At 36.0% G+C, this 21,021-nt stretch overlaps 1 protein-coding gene across 1 annotated transcript; it reads right to left on the reverse strand.

Moving 5' to 3' along the window:
* Positions 1 to 6,226: 6,226 nt before the first annotated feature.
* LOC111914190 (40S ribosomal protein S14-3) lies at positions 6,227 to 7,872 on the reverse strand. The gene is made up of 6 exons (XM_023909949.3): positions 7,714 to 7,872; positions 7,073 to 7,192; positions 6,926 to 6,971; positions 6,763 to 6,848; positions 6,549 to 6,678; positions 6,227 to 6,449 (listed from the first exon to the last, which is right to left on the reverse strand). Exons 1-6 carry the CDS (start codon positions 7,714 to 7,716, stop codon positions 6,382 to 6,384), a joined length of 453 nt encoding a protein of 150 aa, XP_023765717.1. The 5' UTR covers positions 7,717 to 7,872; the 3' UTR covers positions 6,227 to 6,381.
* Between the last annotated feature and the right edge of the window lie 13,149 nt (positions 7,873 to 21,021).

Here is a 21,021-nt window from a genome sequence, read left to right on the forward strand (position 1 = left end):
AAAATTAAGCGTTTCGGGTCACGCGAAACTTTAAACGTGATTTCCCAGAGTTCTATAACTCGAAAAATTAACCCGTTCAAGTTTTTGGAATCCTTAAACTTGACTCTATCGCCACTTTCAAAAGTAATATTCATTGTCGGGATCTCGATACACAAAACTAATGTTGTTTTTGGGACTGTGTGCTAAACATGACATGAGCTTGGGCCTATATATGTGTGCAAGAGATAAAAAAAAAAAAAAATCAGATTTTGGATCTTCTTTCCCCTTGACCACGTGACCTCCTCCTTCTTGCTTACACTCCTTCTCCAATTGTACAAGGCATGGCTTCACCTTGAGTGTATTACTAAATGAAAGAGCATGGTGGTGCATGGCTTGTGAGATGGCCTTCAACACTATAAATAGAAGCTTAAGGCTTCCTTTAATCATCATAAATTCACCAACTCTATCTACCCTCTACACTTCTCTTTCTTGGTTTAGAAAACACCACCAATAGTCACCACAACACCACCATAAAATCGCCACCAGCCACCCATCTTCAATCCTCCACTGCTTTGGTCGATCAAGCCCCACCCCAAACACTCCCTTCAACCGACTGCCTCTCCTCCCCTCTCTCCTTTTTTTTTGCTGGCAGAAAATGAAAAAGGAGGCAACAAGAGGCTGTCGGAGCCCCTCGCCACCCCACTGCCGCTGGGTGTTGTTGTTCAGCCATCACCCCCTGCCACCGTTTTGTTGCCATCGTAAGTCACCACCATTTTTTTTTCTTCTTTTCTATTTGTACTTAGTCGAAATTCAAGGGATGAGAGACCCATTTTTTTGGGTTGTCGCGTTCACGCATATGTAAACAGAAGGGGAAGTACCTCCTCAAACTCCATTTCCATTTAATTAAAAAGGTCCCCACCTAGTAAATTGTTGACAAAATAAGTCTCAATCTCAAACATTGATTCTTTTAAACCATTCTAGCCCCTCCTTTGGTTTATTTTAAACAAATTAGGCCCATTCAATTAGTTTAACAAATCAACCCTATGATTTAATTAGGATACAAAACAGCCTCACACTTATTAAATAATATCAAAACTTACCCTTTGGTTAAATAGGTAACAAAAATAGTCCGGGTGGTTCGTGTTAAAAGCATCTAGTTGCGGTTTCTCACGTCAATTTTCTTGAAAAACGTACATAAAATGTTATTATTTTATGTGAAAATATTTAAAAACCTTAACTGATGAAATATTATTTTGACAAATACATATTATGTACACATAAACTAGCCATACATTTGATACACTTATGTTATTTTGTTTTAAAAATGAAACAATTAATATAAATAACATATGTCATTTTACTACAAAACCCTATAAATTATGTGACAATCCATGTCATAAAACTTTAGAGTATTTCAAGAATTCAAACTATAACCATGCAAGTATATTTATATGTTTAAATACATAAAGTTTATACATGTACTTGTGATCATTACTTTGAGACGTACCTCTTTATAAAAGCGAGTACCTTACACTATACATACATACCAGATATACTCGGCTTTTATAAACTCTATACAATTCATTATGCCTAGTAACTTATCCACCGATAAGTTAGGTATGAGATTTATTCACATACCTCAGTTAAGGTCTTTATAGTGAGACATTATTCATTATCTAAGTCTAAACACTTAGCATACCCACGCTACTGTAACTGTTAATCCTCGGAGCGAGATACGGATGTATAGATCTATACGGGGTTGACATCCCCACCTGCGGTTGCTAGCTACAACCTCGACTGATCAATCAAAGCAGGTGATAAGCTCGTTACGAAAACGTACAATAAAGCGTTGTAGGGGGATACATTCATTCACATAACTTGGTTATAGGACTCACTATAAACATTAACTAGAAACTATGGGCTTGGTTTCTTTCAAAACTATTTTAAGTATGAATTTACTTATATAAATGTACATTTTGCTTTTCAAAGTTTACTCAAGGTCTCTTTACAAACACAGTTTCAAGTATGGTTTTACTTACAAAGAAAAATACTTTTTAGAATTTTTAAAAGTATTATTGTTGTTAGCAGAAAACTTGTAACTCTCACTAACCTTGTGTAGACCCTCAAAACTACATGTATTCTTAGGGAATCAATAATTAAGCATGTCAGATTACGGATAGTCATGGATTTCATGTAATCTAGTTTACTAGTTTTTGTTATGTCTGCCTACATGTTTAAAACAATTCATGTACTATATTATTATCTATAAGAACCATGTATTCAAACATCAAGATGGAATACAAATATTGTTTTGTTTATTGTTGTACTTGTGCTATATATTCAATTTACATGTAATACATTAATTAAATCGCACAGCCCGACATGTTTCGCCACCTCGGTCGGGGGTGTGACATGATCTCCACATCGTGATTGAAGAATATAATTGAGATTTCGATTATGTTTGAAGCTCATTTTTCGATGGTTGCTTGGATATGTTTCTTGTTTGTTTATTGGGTGCAATTTTAGAAGATGAACTATCCTTTAGGTTCTCTAGTCCAATCTGCTGTCTCGGTATAAGAAAAAACTATCTAAGAAATCAAAGGTATGTTTTTTATCCACTGAGTTCTATAAGTTTCACATATTAGTTGAGTTTAGATCCATTATTTTGAGTTTAGAAAAGATTTGTTTAATTCTGTTTTATGCTATCGTCATTAGTATCAGAGCATGGCTAACTCAAGTCTATTGCACTTAGACTTTGTCCGTTGAGTTTGATAGGGTTTGTATGTGTAGGGTTTTTTGTTTTAAATTGTTCTAAAAGTCTAGAAATTTTCCTTGATTAATATTGAATCTGTTTATGCTTTAAAACAACGATTTTAGTCGTTTTGCCTCTTTTCCTCAACGTGACTAGTTTTCCACCACGTCATGGTATCTACATGGATCGCGATTGTCTTCATCGCCACGTCTTAGTGGCCTCTTGACCATGTCGTGGTTTGCAGCTGATGACTGACAAATCTGTATACTGAGCGGGGCTCGATGTCGGGCGGGGCCTAATGACTGACAGATCTGTATATCGAGCGGGGCTCAATGTCGGACGGGATCTGATGTCGTGTGAGGCCCGATGTAGGGCGAGGGGCCAGTATGTGTTTATTATGTATGGTATGTGGTATTTTGGGGAACTCGCTAAGCTTTGTGCTTACGATTTTTATGGTTATGGTTTCAGGTATTTCCGGTTCGAAGGGGAAGGGTCCGACTTGATCGCAGCGCATCCACCCATATTTCCGTATTATGATGATTTCGGGATTGTACCCTGATAACTGTTTTCTTATAAAGTATTTCTGAATATTTGGAAAAATGATACTGAATGTTGACTTAAAGATAATTAATGTTTTGGTTGAATTAACAATGAAATGTTTACCTCATAATTTTGGGACGTTACAAGTTGGTATCAAAGTATGATGCCCTTATGCTATGCAAAATAAGTATGACGCCCTTATGCGGAATAACACATGTTGGCAAGATGTTATGCAAACTGAGTATGATGCTCTCATAAACAAGCAATTATATCCAAATGTTGGCAATTTGCTATGCAAACTGAGTATGATGCCCTTATGCAAAATAACACATGTACTCTTGTATCTTGTCCCACTAATATCAATCTTGTAGGGTACAAATGGATTTATAGGATCAAACAGAACTCCAATGGTACAACTGAAAGATACAATGCACGTATCGTTTCTCAGGGATATAGTCAAGAGGAGGGCATTGACTACTTTGAAAATTTCAGTTCAGTTACCAAACCAACCACAATCCGCTTGGTGCTATCATTAGCAGTTTCTGACGAGTGGTGTGTACGAAAACTTGACATCAACAATGCCTTCCTTAATGGTGATTTGCAAGACGTTGTCTACATGAAGAAACCACATGGTTTTGAAGATCCCACCAAACCCAATCACATGTGTCGTCTTCATAAAGCAATCTATGGCCTTAAACAAGCTCCACGAGCTTGGTTCACTAAACTAAATACCTATTTCATCACTTAAGGCTTATGTGCTTGTCAATCCGATACATCCATGTTTGTTCATCACTCATCTTCCTTAACCATCTATGTATTGGTTTATTCATAGGCAGGTGCATAGCCAATATAGGGCAAGTGTGGGCCTTGGCTCACCCATACAAAATTAAGCTTATATATATATATATATATATATATATATATATATGTTAAATAAAAGGAATTAGAGTTGTGATATAGCCTATTCCATTCAAAACTTGAAATTAGTATAAGATAATACATTGTTGTCTATGTCGATTAGACTCCACTTTAGATTATTTTAATGATATAAGACAACATCGTGTGCAACTTAAAATAAACAATTTAGTTGAGAATGCATATATAGTTACATTTCATTATCGTTTGAAGAATTTTGTCACTTGTTCATATTTTGTATATTATTTGACATATTCTAAAACAAAATTCTGGCTACGTCACTGTTCACAGGTACAAATGCAACAATTATTCAAATGTTCATTACGCAACTCAACAATGTGTTCGCTCTTAAAGATTTGGGTAACATGCATTTCTTTCTTTGGATTCAAATTACACGCAACACCAATGATCTCACTATGAGTCAAACAGGGTACATCACTGACATTCTACATCATAGCCATATGCCTAATGTAACTCCCATCTTTGATCCGACACTATATAGGCAAATTGTTGGATCCTTACAATACGCCACTATCACCCGACACGACATTGCATACGCTATAAATCAAGTGTGTCGATATATACAATCTCATGCCATTGCACATTGGCAGGCTGTCAAAAGAATTCTCAGGTATCTCAAAGGAACTGTCAACGAATGCTTGCAATTTAAGCCCACTCACACTTCATCTCTTCTCGCATACTCAGACGTTGGATGGATTTCCGTTAAAGATGATAGTCGATCATCGTATGGTTTCGCAAACTTCCATGGCTCCAATTTCATCAGATGGGCATCATGCAAACAACGAGTCATTGTTCGCTCTAGCACTGAAGCAGAATACTGATCCTTATCCTGCAATGTTGCTTACATAATTTGGATTAAGCGACTATTGTTTGAATTACATGTACATCTCCTGCGTTATCAGTTACTGTTGTGTGATAATATTGGTGCAATATTTATGACTAAAAATCCAGTGATATGCACACGCTCCAAACATATTGCCCTGGATTTTCACTTTGTTAGAGAGCAAGTTGAAACCAAGGAACTCACAACCAACTATGTTTCTTCCATTGACCAGTTTGCTGACAAATTCACCAAACCTCTACATAAAGATCGATTAATGACTCTCGGACACAATCTTCAAATTCGACCCGACTTTAAGCTTGTAAGGGTGATATCAGTAACCTTAAGTATACACACACACGTGTGTAGAAATAGTCTTAGTCAAAGTCCTATTTATATGTTCATGTAATCGGTGTACAACAATCATCAATAATAGAATACTTTCATCATTTCTTGACTTAAAGAACATTTCCATATTTTTGGAATATGAGTGTTCTATATTTTTTGAAGAAAAAAAAAGAAACAATTATTATTATTTGTATTTGACGACTTAAATGTAAATTAACCATATGATAGGTCCTAAACACATGCCACAAGATTAGATGAATAGGCAGATGTACCTGCCATCATTTCAGAAATAATCCAAGAATACTAGAGGCGACTATCTTATGAATAAATATCTTTTACTTGTTTCATCTGTGAATATAGCCAAGTTAGTCTTTGTAGATTTTCATATCCATTTGAACTTAAAATGAACTGGAAAGTAAAAAATAAAAAACCTATTTATAGAAATATGACTATGATTGAATGATAGGGGCTAAAATCACAGCACTTTGGTACATTCAAGGGCTTAATTGCATAATTATAAAAATGCGATTGAATGATTGCGGCTCAAATCAATGAATTACAAAATGTATCTTGACACTCGAGAAGTCAATGCTGTACCTAAAGCAAACTACTTTTTTTAGAACAGCAAAATATGTTAAAAAAAATACAAAAGAAGTAAAAACCGAAGGGCAAAATTGTCAGGCCAAAACAGATAGTCATCTCTTTAAAGCATCAAAAGTAAACCTTAGATGATAAACCCAAACCCATCTATAAAGCTTTAAATATCAGTTTAAAAGTAACTAATTTTTTGTTTTATAAAATCTGATCCATGCTTTGGTAGTTCAAGCATGAAACTTAAATTATAACCATCATTTCCACAAAATTTAGGTAATTAATAGGGAATAGTAAACTCAGCCTTGTCATAATATCAATCTAACAATTAATAACAAAACATGTCTTGAAATGTAAACAAAAAAACTAGTTCAAACATGAAACTTTTATCCATTTGTTTGGTAAAAGATCCCAATCACAACCTCCTTCCTCTCCTTCCACCCTTTCTACGTGTACTGTCAGTTGGAATTGGAGTCACGTCCTCTGCAATCACATTATAAGTTGAATTAGAATCATGGAATGTAATCTCAGATTCCATTCCATCCGCCAAAACATAATTTAATTTGGAATATATTTATTTACCTATGCGACCAATCTTCATGCCAGAACGAGCAAGAGCTCTGAGGGCAGATTGGGCACCTGGGCCAGGTGTCTTTGTCTTGTTACCTCCAGTTGCCCTCAACTTTATGTGAAGAGCATTTATGCCAAGTTCCTATAAATCATAAATCAAGCAAAAAAACCTTTTTAAATATTTTGCAATTCTTGATTTAAAAAACTGAAAAATAAAAAAAAAAACCTTGCATCTTTGAGAGACATCCTGTGCTGCAAGCATAGCTGCATAGGGTGACGACTCATCCCTGTCAGCCTTCACCTTCATCCCACCTGGTATACATATACAAAATAAAATAAAATAAAAAAAAAAAAGATTATTTGCAGCTAGAAATTGATGATGATGATACCTGTAATCCGGACCATGGTTTCCCTTCCAGAGATATCAGTCACATGCTGCAAAACACACACAAAGAATATATACATTATAAATCTAATCTTGAAAACAAAGAAATCATATAAACCAAATTTTGAGCTGCTTGATTGCTTATTATTACAATGAAGGTGTCATTGAAGGATGCAAAGATGTGTGCCACACCAAATACAAGCTCTCCTTCACGAGTAGCAGGTCCAAGAGTGACATTTTCTTCCTTTGGTTCCCGAACCTTTCTTTTAGACTATCAAAATCAAACAAAACACCACAATCAAATATTAATTAATAACCAATAATTCCTTTTCAATCAAAATCAAACAGAGACCAATTTACCCCAACCCATAGACTGACCACCTGTTTGTGTTCTTATAAATGCAATGACATGAAGTAAATTTAGAAGATGATGCAAAGATATGCTAGATACACAAAATATCTATATTCAACCAATTAGCTGCCTCACGTATGTAATGTATGTCGAGACCAAAACATTTTTACGATATAATCTAACGAATATGTGCCTAAAATCACATATAGCTACTATATTTCACTTCATGTCGACATGAAATCATCTATAATTCACAAAAGGAAAACTTTCCTAAAGATCACAGATCCATAGGACTGAAATAAAATGTCGCTAATTTTAACAATTCCAATCTACTCGAATCATTACGTTATGTTTACAAGCTTCAATCAAATACAATCCACGACGTTTTAACAAGTAGCTCCAAAGACTCACAGATCAATTGCGAAATAGAGATTCATTACCATGGCTGCGTTTTCCTTCTTCCTCCTCTCTCTCTCCCTGTATCGCAAAAGTTATGTCCGATGGCAGCTAGGGTGGATTTAGGGTTTTGTGTTATTTAAACGAAAAAGAATAAAACTTGGGTTGGATTAGGACGATTTGGGCCCGTAGATTGTAAGTGTATTGGGTCAAGTTATAAAAAGAAATTCGATAATTTTAATAATAGAAAATTTGTTGTGTACACTATAGTATTAAAACGCAAAACAAAAACCGGAAAACAAACTAGCTGATTTCAGGGAATATGTTACGGATAATTACTTAAAAAGTAAATTATACGTGGTACTATGGGCTGGGGTAATTTGTATCTTAAGTCCCTAATTTATTTTTTTAAGTTAAAAAGTCTTTATTGGTTGTTTTTGTTACATGTTTGGTCCTTAATTTTTATTTTTATTATGCGTTTGGTCTTTTATCTTACCTAAAAAAAACTATTATTTAGATAAGGAAAAGTGGTGGTGTAGATAAGGTAAGGCGAGGATGTGAGGTTGGGGGTGTGTTTATTTAAATAAATTAAAAAATCAAGGGAAAAATAGTTTTTTAAGTAAGACAATGACCAAACGTGTAACAAAAACAAACAGTAGGGACAATAAATTAAAAAATCAAGGGAAAAATAGTTTTTTAAGTAAGAGAGGGACCAAACGCTCAACAAAAACAAACAGTAGGACCTTTCATGTTAAAAAAATAAGTTAGGGACCAAACGTCCAAATTACCCTAAACCATAGGGACCATACATGTACTTTACTCTTAGTAGGATAATATATTTTTAATTTTTATATATTTGGTTACTGAGTTTTTTTTTTCTTTTTGTCCATATTTGTCTCATTCAACTTATTATATATACACATTTGGTCTTTATGACCGGCTACTCCAGATAAGTCAGAAAAAATGATTTAAGAAGGTAATATATTTCTCACTTTATACACATTTGGTCCTTAATATATTTTTACACATTTAGTTCTTAATATTTTTTTGTTGCAAAATAAGTCATTGTTGTTTTGTACACATTTAACACTTATGATTAATGATGTGTTCAGGACTATTGATGATTATAGTCACAACGTCCTTGGCTGCTTGGTTGCTTAGGTCTTGTGTTCCGAACGTCATAACTGTTTTATACGATCTTAGATTTTAACAATCATTATATCCATTTGAGTTTACTACAACTTTCATTTAGATTACCCTCATTAAAAAGTAATATCTTTTACTTATGATCTTTATATATATGTGTTATTTATAAATGTATGTATGAACATCTTTTTTATATATATTTTTTACTGAATGTGTACAGTTAAACAAGTTGAAGGAACAAATGTGAACGAAAAAAAATATGTAATCAAATGTGTACAGATCAAAAATATATTATTATTTTAAGTCATTGTCCATTTATGCTATAAAAGCTATTATATATACAACTTTGTATTTGTTTTAACTTTTATTTTTTGTTCCTCATTTGCATTATTTTAGAAAATGTTTCATTTTCGAACCCTTGGCCAGCCACCAACGGGTCACGATGACGTATCTTTTTGATATTTTTCTCAATTTGTATTTATCCTAATATATTTACACATGAGATTGCATTTAGCTCCAACATTTTTTTTTGTTTCTCATTTTCCATTATTTTTTAGAAAAAAAAAAATCATTTTAGCTATTGGTCATTCACGAATAGATATTTTAAAACGTAATAAATTAAAATGAAAAAAGAAAGAAATAAATAAAGAAAAGACGAAGGCAAGATTCCACATTATGACTTCTCCTTGAGGAGTGGGGTGTGTTGCGTACTAAGTCAATTACACTCTTTTTTATTATTATCGGTATTTGTTGTATTTAATATACATATGTATTTTAAAATGAAGGAAAATGACCTAGTGTAAGTCTTGAGTCTGTAGCATATAATAAACAATACCAAATGCTAATCTTTGGGCATTCAAAATTATAATTCATTCACAACTCATCTATGAAACAATTGGCTATTTCCAATGACATATTTGTTGAGAAACTAAATATTTCTAAAGAGTTTAAAGTGTGACTTCTCCTTAAGGGGAAGCGCATGTTAGCTAGTAAGTCAATGGTTCTTTTTTTTTGTATTATCAGTGTTTGTTGTGTATTTTAAAATGAAGGAAAAAAAAAACTAGTATAAGTCTTGAGTATGTGACATCTAATAAATAATATGACATGTTAATCTTTGAGACAATCAATGTAACGTCCCGAAAATCAAGACATAATTTTTTTTGTGTTTGTAGGTTAATAAATCGTTAATACGTATCTTTCCATAGGACCAAGGTCAACAAGTTTTAGCTAAACATCATTAAAACAGAGTAATTCACAAAATACGGAAACATGTGGTGTGTGCTCTGCAATCATCCCGAGCCTTTCCATTTGAAAATCAGAGTACCTGAAACATAAACTAAAAACCGTAAGCACAAAGCTTAGTGAGTTCCTTAAAATACCATACAACATACAACCACATATTATCATGCAACATACATATAGTTGCCATGCCCCCTCCCCCCATGGTCTTTATCTAGAATGTCATGGGCTCCTCCTATGGTCTTTACCTAAAATGTCATGGGCTCCCCCCATGGTCTAATATCCAATTGCCACGGGCTCCCCCAAGGTCTTCCATGCAAGTATCACAAAGACAACTAGCATACCACATAACACATAATAGGTCGGCATTGGTGCCTTCGACCCATTGGTATAGTGAGAAGACTCGCCTCAAACGCTACGCGAATAATCCTACACTATCGTTGCTACTGCGAACCGACTACCGAACTGAGCCAAACAACCCAACATCATAATCAATAACTAAACAAGGCTAGACCCAAACACTAGGCCCAAAGATAGCCCAATTAACCATGCCCACTATTGGTCTAAATCCATTGGGCCCACTAAGGCCCAAATCCATTGGGTCTACAAATGCCCAACAAGGAAAGCCCATAATCTAATCCAAAGAGGAGTCCAAATCCAAAAGTAAATACCCAGACCACGAAATCCAACTCTCAGAGCCCAAGACCCAAAACAAAAGCCCAAAGTCCAAACATGCCAAATGAGCCCAAAATGACGCTAGGCCATTTACGTTGGGCGTACTACCAAATCCCTCCGTACACGAGGCGTACTATCATTTACGTTGGGCGTAAACGTGACTTGACCAAACTTGATTAATGACTTAATCCCTTAAGCACTTGGGCCCAAAACCTCATGAAACCTTCGAAATAAGCTCTTAACTGATAAAGTTGGCTACATTATAACACCCATAATAGGAAGATCAGGGAAGGAAAGAAAAGCCCTAAGTCAAAGGAGTCAACTCATCGAGTCCAAGGAGGAACTCGACAAGTCAGAGCATGACCCGTATCGCGGATTAAGTGACCGACTCGGCGAGTCGGGGAGACTGACTCGGTGAGTCTGGTATGGGTTGGGAAACCCTAATTTCGAGACTTGGCACCCTATTTAAGCATTTTGTTCTCATTTCTAGGGTTTCATTTTCAACCTCCATTGTCCAAAGACGAAACCCTAGCCACCCGACTTCATTCTTGAGCTTATGTGAAAAGATTAAGGTCCCTTTTGAGTGCGTCTTGAAGGTTGAAGGAGAAAGGAGCAAGGAAAGGAGTGTAGATCCAAAGTTTGGGTGATCTCAGATCATTTGAAGTTATGAAGCTCATACCTTGGCTATTAATCATCTAGATCCCCTTCTTTGCTAGTATCTTGTCGCTTTTGGGACCATTTCCAAGGCTAACCTGAGTATTAAGCCTTTGAGGATGAATAGAGATTAGATCTCAACATTTCTGAACTCTAAAAGCTCTGAGTGAGAAGCTTTACTCAGCTATGGCTTCCTTTCATGACTTAGACCTCCATTGTAGTTTAGAATAGGGTGTTCTAGCCTCATAACACCTTGCATGCACGTAAAGCTAACAACTTTACGTGCAATGCTAGCATAAGGAGTCCATATCTATGAGTTGGAAGTGTTGGAATAGACTGAAATCGACATAATAGAGTTGTCACAAGGAGGACTCAGCGAGTCAGCTCATGAACTCGGCGAGTCGGGTCGCAAAACCCAAACCCTTCTATTTATGAGTCGGATCAGTGAATGGGGTTAGAGAAGGACTCAGCTAGTCTGTGCCCGTGAGGGACATGAAGATCATGGTATTCGATGAGTTCAAGGAGGAACTCGGGGAATCCAAGACAATCTCCTTAGCCGATGAAGATAGACTCGGTGATTCGACTGAAGATAGTCCCGAAGTGTTAGATGAAGGAGAACTCGTCGAGTTCTCGCTAGACTCGACGAGTGGAGTCGGGGTTGTTTAGGATTTAAGGAGCATGGACTCGGCGAGTTGGTAGAACAACTCGGCGAGTCAAGTCAATTGGAAGGTTGACTTTGACCAGGACCTTGACTTAGTTGACCTCTGGAGGACAGTTTAGGCTAAGTTCTATTATTTGGTGTTTGTAGCTCGGTGAGCTAGGAGAGCAGCGCTTCAGAGAATAGTCGATTAGCAGCCAGAGGATTATCAGCAGAGTTCAGCAGTTCAGGTGAGTTTTCCTTCCAGTAGGAACAGGTCTACGGCCACAATGTTGGCCCGTTTAGATAGAAGTAGTTACGGACTTTGGTCTGATGCAGTAGTTCAGTATGCTTGATGTCTTTGTGATTCAGGCATGTTTATTTGTTAGTTAGTCCGGACCTCGGTCCGATGCAGTATTCAGTATATGTGCTTATGTTATATGCTATGATCATGCTATGTTATGTTCAGTTAGTCCGGACTTCGATCTGATGCAGGGGGCAAGGCCCCAGTTAGTCTGGACTTCGGTCCGATGCAAGGGGCAAGGCCCCAGTTAGTCCGGATTTCGGTCCGATGCAGGGGGTAAGGCCCTAGTTAATGCGGACTTCGGTCTGATGCAGTAGGCAAGACCCAGTATGTACCTTATATGTTATTATATGGTATGTGGTAGTTTAGGGGAGCTCACCAAGCTTCGTGCTTACAGTTTTTAGTTTTGGTTTCAGGTACTTCCCATAGCGGAGGGAAGAGCTCGAGATGATCGCATGGCATACACCATAGTTAGTCAGCCTGGGATGTTTTACTCTGATGATAAGAATATGTTTTGAGTTAACACTCTGATTTTATGCTATAACTTATGTTATGGATTGAAAATCGTGGTTTAAGTAATGTTTTTCAAATAAAATTTTTAGTCATGATTTTTGGGTTGTTACAAACTTTATCAGTTTTCATGTTTTAATGAGGCCCAATCATGCAAATTAATCATGTAGTACCCATAAAAACCAACTTAACACATGCATGGTCCATCCTTAAACATCAAGCAAACATCTTTATGAACTAATGACCTCAGAGATATTAAGAGAAGCAACTCAAAGCTCATAGAATGGTGACAAAACACTAAATCTCACCATGAGACCAAAATAGGACCAAAACTCATATAATACTAGATCTAGGCTTCAAATAAGCAAGGTTAGAGCTTTATACCTATAATGAGCTGGAAATGAAGAAGAGAGTCCAGATCCACAAACCTTCCTTCGATCCATCACCTTGCATCAAGTTCCATTTCTTAAATAAACACCAAAACCCACTAAAGATGCACACAAAGAGCTCACAACACTTTGGAGGAGGCTAGGGTTCGAAATTAGGGTTTTAGAACAATAGAGGCTGATAAATGAGGGAGTTTTGAGGTTATAATGATGTTTATATAGTGCCCAAACCCTAAACAATAAGGTTTGGCACTCTACCCATTATGCGGGGTGTACCATTAGGTACACTGGGCGTACCTGGTCCACCGACGCGTCCCTTAGCTCAACACATGGGACTAATCTGCCAACTTATTCCACTAAGGGCCAAACTTGCCAAAACTTCAAACTACCATAACTTCTTCGCTATAAGCCCGTTTCCAACGAACTTTATATCCACGAAAAGGTGTTGAGGAGCCCTACGCTACTAACAACACACCATATCCTTATAACTCCCCGAACAAAAACCCAAAATTCATAAAAGACCGAGTTATCAAATTACGATTATACCCTTGGACTATGGAACACCACTGAACACTTAGATTGCTTAAACAATAACAATGGAATTCAAGAAGGGCCAAATCCTTCCTTCCCCAAGCCCCAAAGCCTTCTGATGACTGATAACTGGGCTACAACTCCGCACAATGAAACTATTCAAACCTGGGTGTTACAACTCTCCCCCACTTAAATTCAATTTCGTCCTCGAAATAATTTCTTACCATTCCCGGCGTGCGCGACAACCCTCGGGACACAATCACAACCCCGAGCATACAATGGTCTTCCTAAGGAACTTCTTGGAGAAGTTTAGGATTTCTTGAAGCTTTTGGATCCAAGCTTGCTGCATCTTGATCTACCTTTTGGAGGTATAAAGTTTCTATCTTGATGACTCTAGGTGTTAGGTCTAGTTTAAGGAGTATTTAGGGTTCATTTTGGTCCTTAGAGTCATCCTTGTGAGTATGAGCTACTCCAAGAGCTTAATATTAGGGCCAGGATCCTTACAATTTTTAGGATCCTCAAATATCCAGGATCCTCAGCTACATCAGGATCCCGACTAACTACCGTTATTAATTTTATTAATATTTATAATGGTCATATTTTGTCTATAACTAACACATGTGCATAAGTAGTAAAGGGAAGACCAATTCTCAGCGAAGAATCATCTCAACAATGCTAAAGACTCGAAATACTTGGTCAAATAACGTTCAGGAAGCTAGTCATAGAGGATCCTAAAAATATCGGACATCTTGTTGGCTAGATTAGACTATAAATTGAAACTTGTAATCTGCACACAAGACACTATTCTCTTATCTAAGCTCACTCTACGAATTTCTATACTCATTCTTACTAAGAACTCGTTGTAATCTTTATTTTATATCAATAAAATCATCAAGGCAAGTGATCATTATCACCTCCCAAGGTTTTATGTCGGAGATCCTAGCAAGGATCAAGGGCTTTCCTTGTAAACCTATGTGTCACTTTTCTTTGACTACTTGCTATTACACAATCTAAACATCACAACCTCTCATTCAATTTGGTTGATTAGTACTTGTGTAATTTTTGACCAAAACATTTAGAATATTGGATCTTGGCGTTTAGGAGGTCCCTTATTCATAAAAATTTCATATTGATGAATTATTTTGGACCATGCATAAATTTGGGTGTTTTCTATGTATCTTATTAAGTTTTTGGTCCCCTTAAGCCATGCAAACGAGTAAAGTTGCCAACTTTACGTGTTAAGAGATCTCATTAGGGTCATATATGAGTTTGGAAGTCATTGTCTTAACCATTAAGAGATTAATATGGATTTTTGGTTCCTGATGACTACGTTGGGCATACGCAGGAAGTACGCTCAGCGTAATGAAGGTTTCATGCATTATTAGCTTGTACTCTGTGCTTCTAAGGTGAGTACGTACCATTATGGTACGATGGTCGTACTCCCCAGAATGTTATTTTGGGCTTTTTGAGGTTTGGGTCTTATTGGAACACTAGACTTCTAACTTTAGGCCAAGGATAGATTAAGGGTTTTCTTAGAAGTAGGTCCATGATGGTTTTGGGGCCCAATTGAGTTATTGAGCCATAATGGACTTTTATTGCTTTTGTTTTTGGCTTTAGGTCGCCATTTTGGGCTGGACCTTCGTAATGGAACAAGAAAAGGGTAAAATGGTCTTTTACCCTTAAGAAGTTGGTTTATGGAGTGGGCCTTGGATTTTGGGTTATCAGGATAATTATTGATTAAGATTGTATTTATTATTAGCTGGCGCGAGGTTATCCGGTTCAGCGGCCCAAGCAGTTATTTGAGTATCAGCGGATATAGGTGAGTCTCCTAACTAAGTTAGCGGGTCGAAGGCACCAATGGTGGCCCATGGTTTATATGTTAGGATTCTAGATGTTTGTGTGACTCTTGCATGTGTTATGTGATGCTATGCTTACCGGGCAAGGCCCAATGCCAAGCGGGGCTTGATGAGTATATTGTATGCTAGTTATCAGTTTGTGTTTTTATGCTTACTGAGCAAGGCCCAATGTCGGGCAAGGCTTGATGACTGTATAGTATGTTATTGTATTTGTGATTATCGTATGTGTTCGTATGATTATATGTTTATATGATTATACATGTACCGGGCGGGGCCTAATGCCAAGCGGGGCCTGATGACTAACAAATATGTATAATGAGCGGGGCTCGATACCGGGCGGGGCTCGATGAAGGGCGGGGGCCAAGTATGAGTTTATTATGTATGGTATATGGTATTTTGGGGAACTCACTAAGCTTTGTGCTTACGATTTTTATGGTTATGGTTTTAGGTATTTCCAGTTCGAAATGGAAGGGTCCGGCCTGATCGCAGCGCATCCACCCATGTTTCTGCATTATGATGATTTTTGGATTGTACTCTGATAATTGTTTTCTTATAAAGTACTTCTGAATATTTGGAAAAGGATATTGAATGTTTACTTAAAGATAATTATTGTTTTGGTTGAATTAAAAATGAAAATTTTACCTCATAATTTTGGGACGTTACAAATTATGTTTCTTTTCTTAATAAATGTCAAATGGCTCAGATGCTACTCCTTCTTTTCCTCCTACTGCACCAACCACTTCATCAAACTTCTCTCTAATCCAACTTCTCTCGCGATATAATTTCATTGGTCCAAACTACCTAGATTGGATTTATAACCTAAGGATCACTTTGAGGTATGGAAAGAAGGAGTATGTATTGGACGAGTATCGAGAAGAGGATCTTCCTAGTGATGCTATTGAAGAAGAAGCAGCCAAACATGAAAATCATCGTTATCACTCAATTGAAGTCTTGTGTCTAATGTTGGCTACCATGTATTCTAAACTCCAAAAGAGTTATGAAAACCTTGGGGCATATGAAATGAACGAGAAGCTCAGGGACATGTTTCAAGAGCAAGCTCGAACTGAAAGATTGAAGGTGATGCAATATTCTAGGTTACAAGCAATAGGATAGTGGTTTTTTGAGTGTCCATATGTTAAAACTGAAAAGGTACTTTGATATACTTGATCGTCTTAGCTTCCAATTTACTCAAGAATTGGCTATTGATGTCATTCTTAACTCTCTGACTAGTGCGTAAAAGCAGTTCACTATGAGCTGTTATATGAATGGTATAGAGAAGAGTATTATGGAGCTTCATGGGATGCTCAAGACATATGAGGAAAGAAATGTTCCACCTAGGAACACAAGTCCAAGCACTCATGTTCTAGCTATTAGGTAAGGTGGATCAAGAGAAAGAGGTCCTATCATCCTAATTTCAAGGAAAAGGGAAGGGAAAGTTAGGGGGTGTTTGTTTTTTGTCTGCAAATCTTCTTGACCTCGTTTTCCTGCACTACGCAGACCATGCGGAGACATTAGCCTTCGTAGATTGTTTGTTTTTCAGAAAACCACAAACATAAAAAAGTTTGTGCGTCCTCTGATTGGTGCAGATGTGGACTAGAGTCTTTCAACATCTTCATACATATTCTATCATAAAAAAATATTCTTACATTTTTTTCCACTGATATAAGTATTTTTTTGTATGTTATGTGGTATTCATTGCAAAATATTAAACGGTAAACATGGTTGGTTATATAGATTTGCGATTTTATTTGAAAACTTATTTTTACTGAAAAAATAAGAAATTCAAAAGTTTTTTATGAAGAAATTTGTGTAAATTGAATTACATTTATAATCTACCTTTAAAGATTAGCGAACTAATTCATTTGGTGAACCACTTTACATTCTTGTATTTGGTTTTATATTTTCTCCATAATTTCTTTATATGTTTTTGCCTTTGTAATTTATATTTGAGATTAAAATGATTATAAATCTTAAAGTTCAGGTAGGGGTGACAATTGATGACACGATACGACAAAAATACACGACACAAAACGAAATTGAGACGAAACTGAAATTCAAATTCGTGTTCGTGTCAAGTGTAAAAAACACGACGTCATGTCGTGTCGTGTTCGTGTTCAATATTTGACATGAAATTGACACGATGTAACATTTTTTTTGTCGTGTTTTCCGTGTTATTTATGAATAAATATTAATTAAATACATTAATTGTTATTTCATCTTATCTTTGTCGTGTCGTGTCGTGTTTGTCGTTTTTTAATCGGTTCGTTTTCGTGTTAGTTAAAAAAAACCGGAGATCGTGTCGTGTCGTGTTCGTGTTACATAAAACTTTATCGTGTCGTGTCGTGTCGTGTCAGACAAAACAGGACACGATAGCCCGATTTGTCACCCCTAAGTTCAGGATTATTTACTTGCACTAATCAATTTACTCCTTCATTGGAGTCTCTTTTCTTTTAACTCCCCCTTCTTGTTTATATACTTGCAAAACACGTATTCATATTTAATTTTTATTTATAGAAATTTTGATTTGAGGCACTATTTATGCTTGGCAAATTTGTCCCTATCTTTGACTTTATATAACATTTGATTTGAAAACCATGAACCTCTGAATATTTAGTGATAAAGCAAAAGGGTTGGTAATTATTATTATTATTATTATTTTATTTAATTTTAATAATGTTTGCAGATAAAAGTGGAAAGAAAGAAAAGGGGGAGTAGTCTGGTGTTGGTGAAAGAGCAAAAACAAAGGGAGCTGTTGTGGAAAAGGAAGTAACAAATGGAGAGGATTCTTTTCCATTATTAACTAAAATTACATGAAGTTAAAGTTGGGTCCTCTTCTTTGTGTTGAGTGCTTGTTGCTCTGATTTTGATTTATTTGTTGAGTGCTTTTCTGTTGGTGCTGAGGTTTATCCTCATAAAAGCAATCATCCATATAGAGTTATGGTTAGTAATTTCTTGTTGGTATACAATTGTTGAAGTTTGTTGTTGTGTTCCAGTATATCCCCGGTGACCACAAGCCACCACCGGAGGACCACCGTTGAACACCCCCAAAATCCGGTGGCCACTACCACTACCCACAGAACAGGTAAGGATACTTTGATTTGTTTTTTTACTGATGTGTTGTTTTTCGGTGACCACCAGCCACCACCAGAAGACCACCATTGAAGCCAACCCGGAGAAATCCCGCTGTCACTGCCACATAAAAAGGTATGTTTCTTTTATGTTATTTTATTTTGGTTGGATAATCTTATAAATTTCTAATAACTTGTATGCCTTGTATGATTATTTGTATAATTGTTTGAAATTGATTGTGTGAAAGTCATCTACTAAACCAAGGTTGGTGTAAGAGTTGATGATGAGAACATTGTTCCAAGATCTTCAGTGAGTTATGATGATGTCCCTTAATAACAATGTAGTATTAGGTTATATAGTTAGCGATGATTATTTGTATTTGACATTTTACTGCAATGAATATATCTTTCTTATTTATTGTATTTTGTATGACATTAATTTTTGTGCAATGGATTGTATTTTTTGTATATGGTATTTTATTTTCTATTATGAGACATGAAATGAAAATTTAATTTGAAAATTAGTAAATCTATAAATAATTTATTTAAAAAATAAAAATAAAAATTACGATACGCAAAAATGTGTGTCATCTTCATTTATGACATGACCTTTCTTGACAGCGGCTTTAATGATACGCAATGCGTGTCATAAATGCGCGTCGTAAATGCGTGTCATCTCTCGTTATGACAGCGCCTTCCTTGACGCGCATTTGCACGTCGTCTGAGCATTTTACGACGCGCAATGAGCGTCATAAAAGGCCTTTTTCTAGTAGTGTGACCCCCAACGATTAAAATGATTAATATTTTCTATTCAAATGTCTTTTATGTATAATTTGTTAATTTTAACTACAACAAAAGTGAAAGGATACGTATGATTTCAATATAGATCTTTTAAATGAATTGAAATTGAAAATAATTTTATTTTGATAAAACATTTAGTATTGAAAAACTATTTTAAGTTAAAAAAAATTAGTTTATTTAAAATTTGGTTAGTTTTAACAGTCTGCAAATGTTAAAAAACAAACAGTCTTCTTCTTGCAGGCTGTAGATGTTTAGTCCACCTTTTCTACTGTAGAGATGTGCAGATAAGGTCCGCAGACTGCAAACATTTTGTCTCAGAAAAAAACAAACAACACCTTAGTAATTCCAACCCTAAGAAGGACGTTTCTAACATACCTCCAGTGCATGACCCTAAAGAAGCCATTTGCTATTACTACCAAGAGAAGAGGCATTGGAAACGTTGTTTTCCTAAGTATATGGAGGGTCTTAAGAAGAACAAGGCCAAGGGAGTTGACACTTCAGGTATGTTTACAGTTGAATTACATTCGGTTTCTACTTCTAATAATTGGATACTTGACACGAGATGTGGAACCCATATTTTTATGATGTGCAGGGGCTAAGACGAAGTAGGCAACTAAGACATTGGGAGCTTAACTTGATGATGGGGAACAAGATCATAGTGGTTGTTACCAAGATTGGAGATTACAAGCTTTCATGTCCTTCTAGTTTTTTAGTTGTTTTAAAAGATTGTAGTTATTTACCTTACTTGGAAAGAAACATTATTTAATTTATGCATTGTGCATTGATGGTTTTTCTTTTGGATTTGATAATAATGATGTTTTTATTTTGGTTTATGTGACATCCCCAAAATCTCGACCAGAAAATACCGATTTCATTTATGCTTTGTAAAATAATTTCAGAGTAAATCCTTTTGATTTAAAAGAGTTGCGGAATTTGTTCCCAAAAACAAAATATGATAAAATAATATTTATCAAAGCATTTCATCAAGAGATGCGTTTTCATTATATAATTAAAAACTCGGGATGTCATGTTCCGATACAGACCATAAAACATAAACGATAACATTACAAGTCATTCAATAAATATATATACATATACAGACTTGTAAACAAAACAACTTGATGATTCATCCATCTTATGCCCTCGCGCCACTACCTGTAATACGAATAAACTAAGTGGGTCAGGCTTGTGAGCCTGGTGAGCATATAAGGTTTTCAACCCACAATAAATAATTATATTTAATTTCACCAACCAACAATAACCCGATTACCCATTCCCGTTATCCTCACTTTATGTCCCTAAAACAACATCTATCTCAAGGGACCTAATCTAGAATTTTCATCGGGACGGACATTACTGCTAAGGGGTTTCCTCAACAATAGATATCCTAAAGGCAACCATGAGGGGATAGAGTACACCGGTGAACACATCGTTCACAACACCTACAGGTTATGAACCTGCTAGCGTTCAACTGGACTGTCTAGAAAGAGTCCGTGGTCGTCATCCATACTCCGCTAGATGACTAGGTCAAAATCAACAACATCA

The sequence above is a fragment of the Lactuca sativa genome, chromosome 6 (genome assembly GCF_002870075.4).
Source record: "Lactuca sativa cultivar Salinas chromosome 6, Lsat_Salinas_v11, whole genome shotgun sequence".
Classification (NCBI taxonomy): domain Eukaryota; kingdom Viridiplantae; phylum Streptophyta; class Magnoliopsida; order Asterales; family Asteraceae; genus Lactuca; species Lactuca sativa.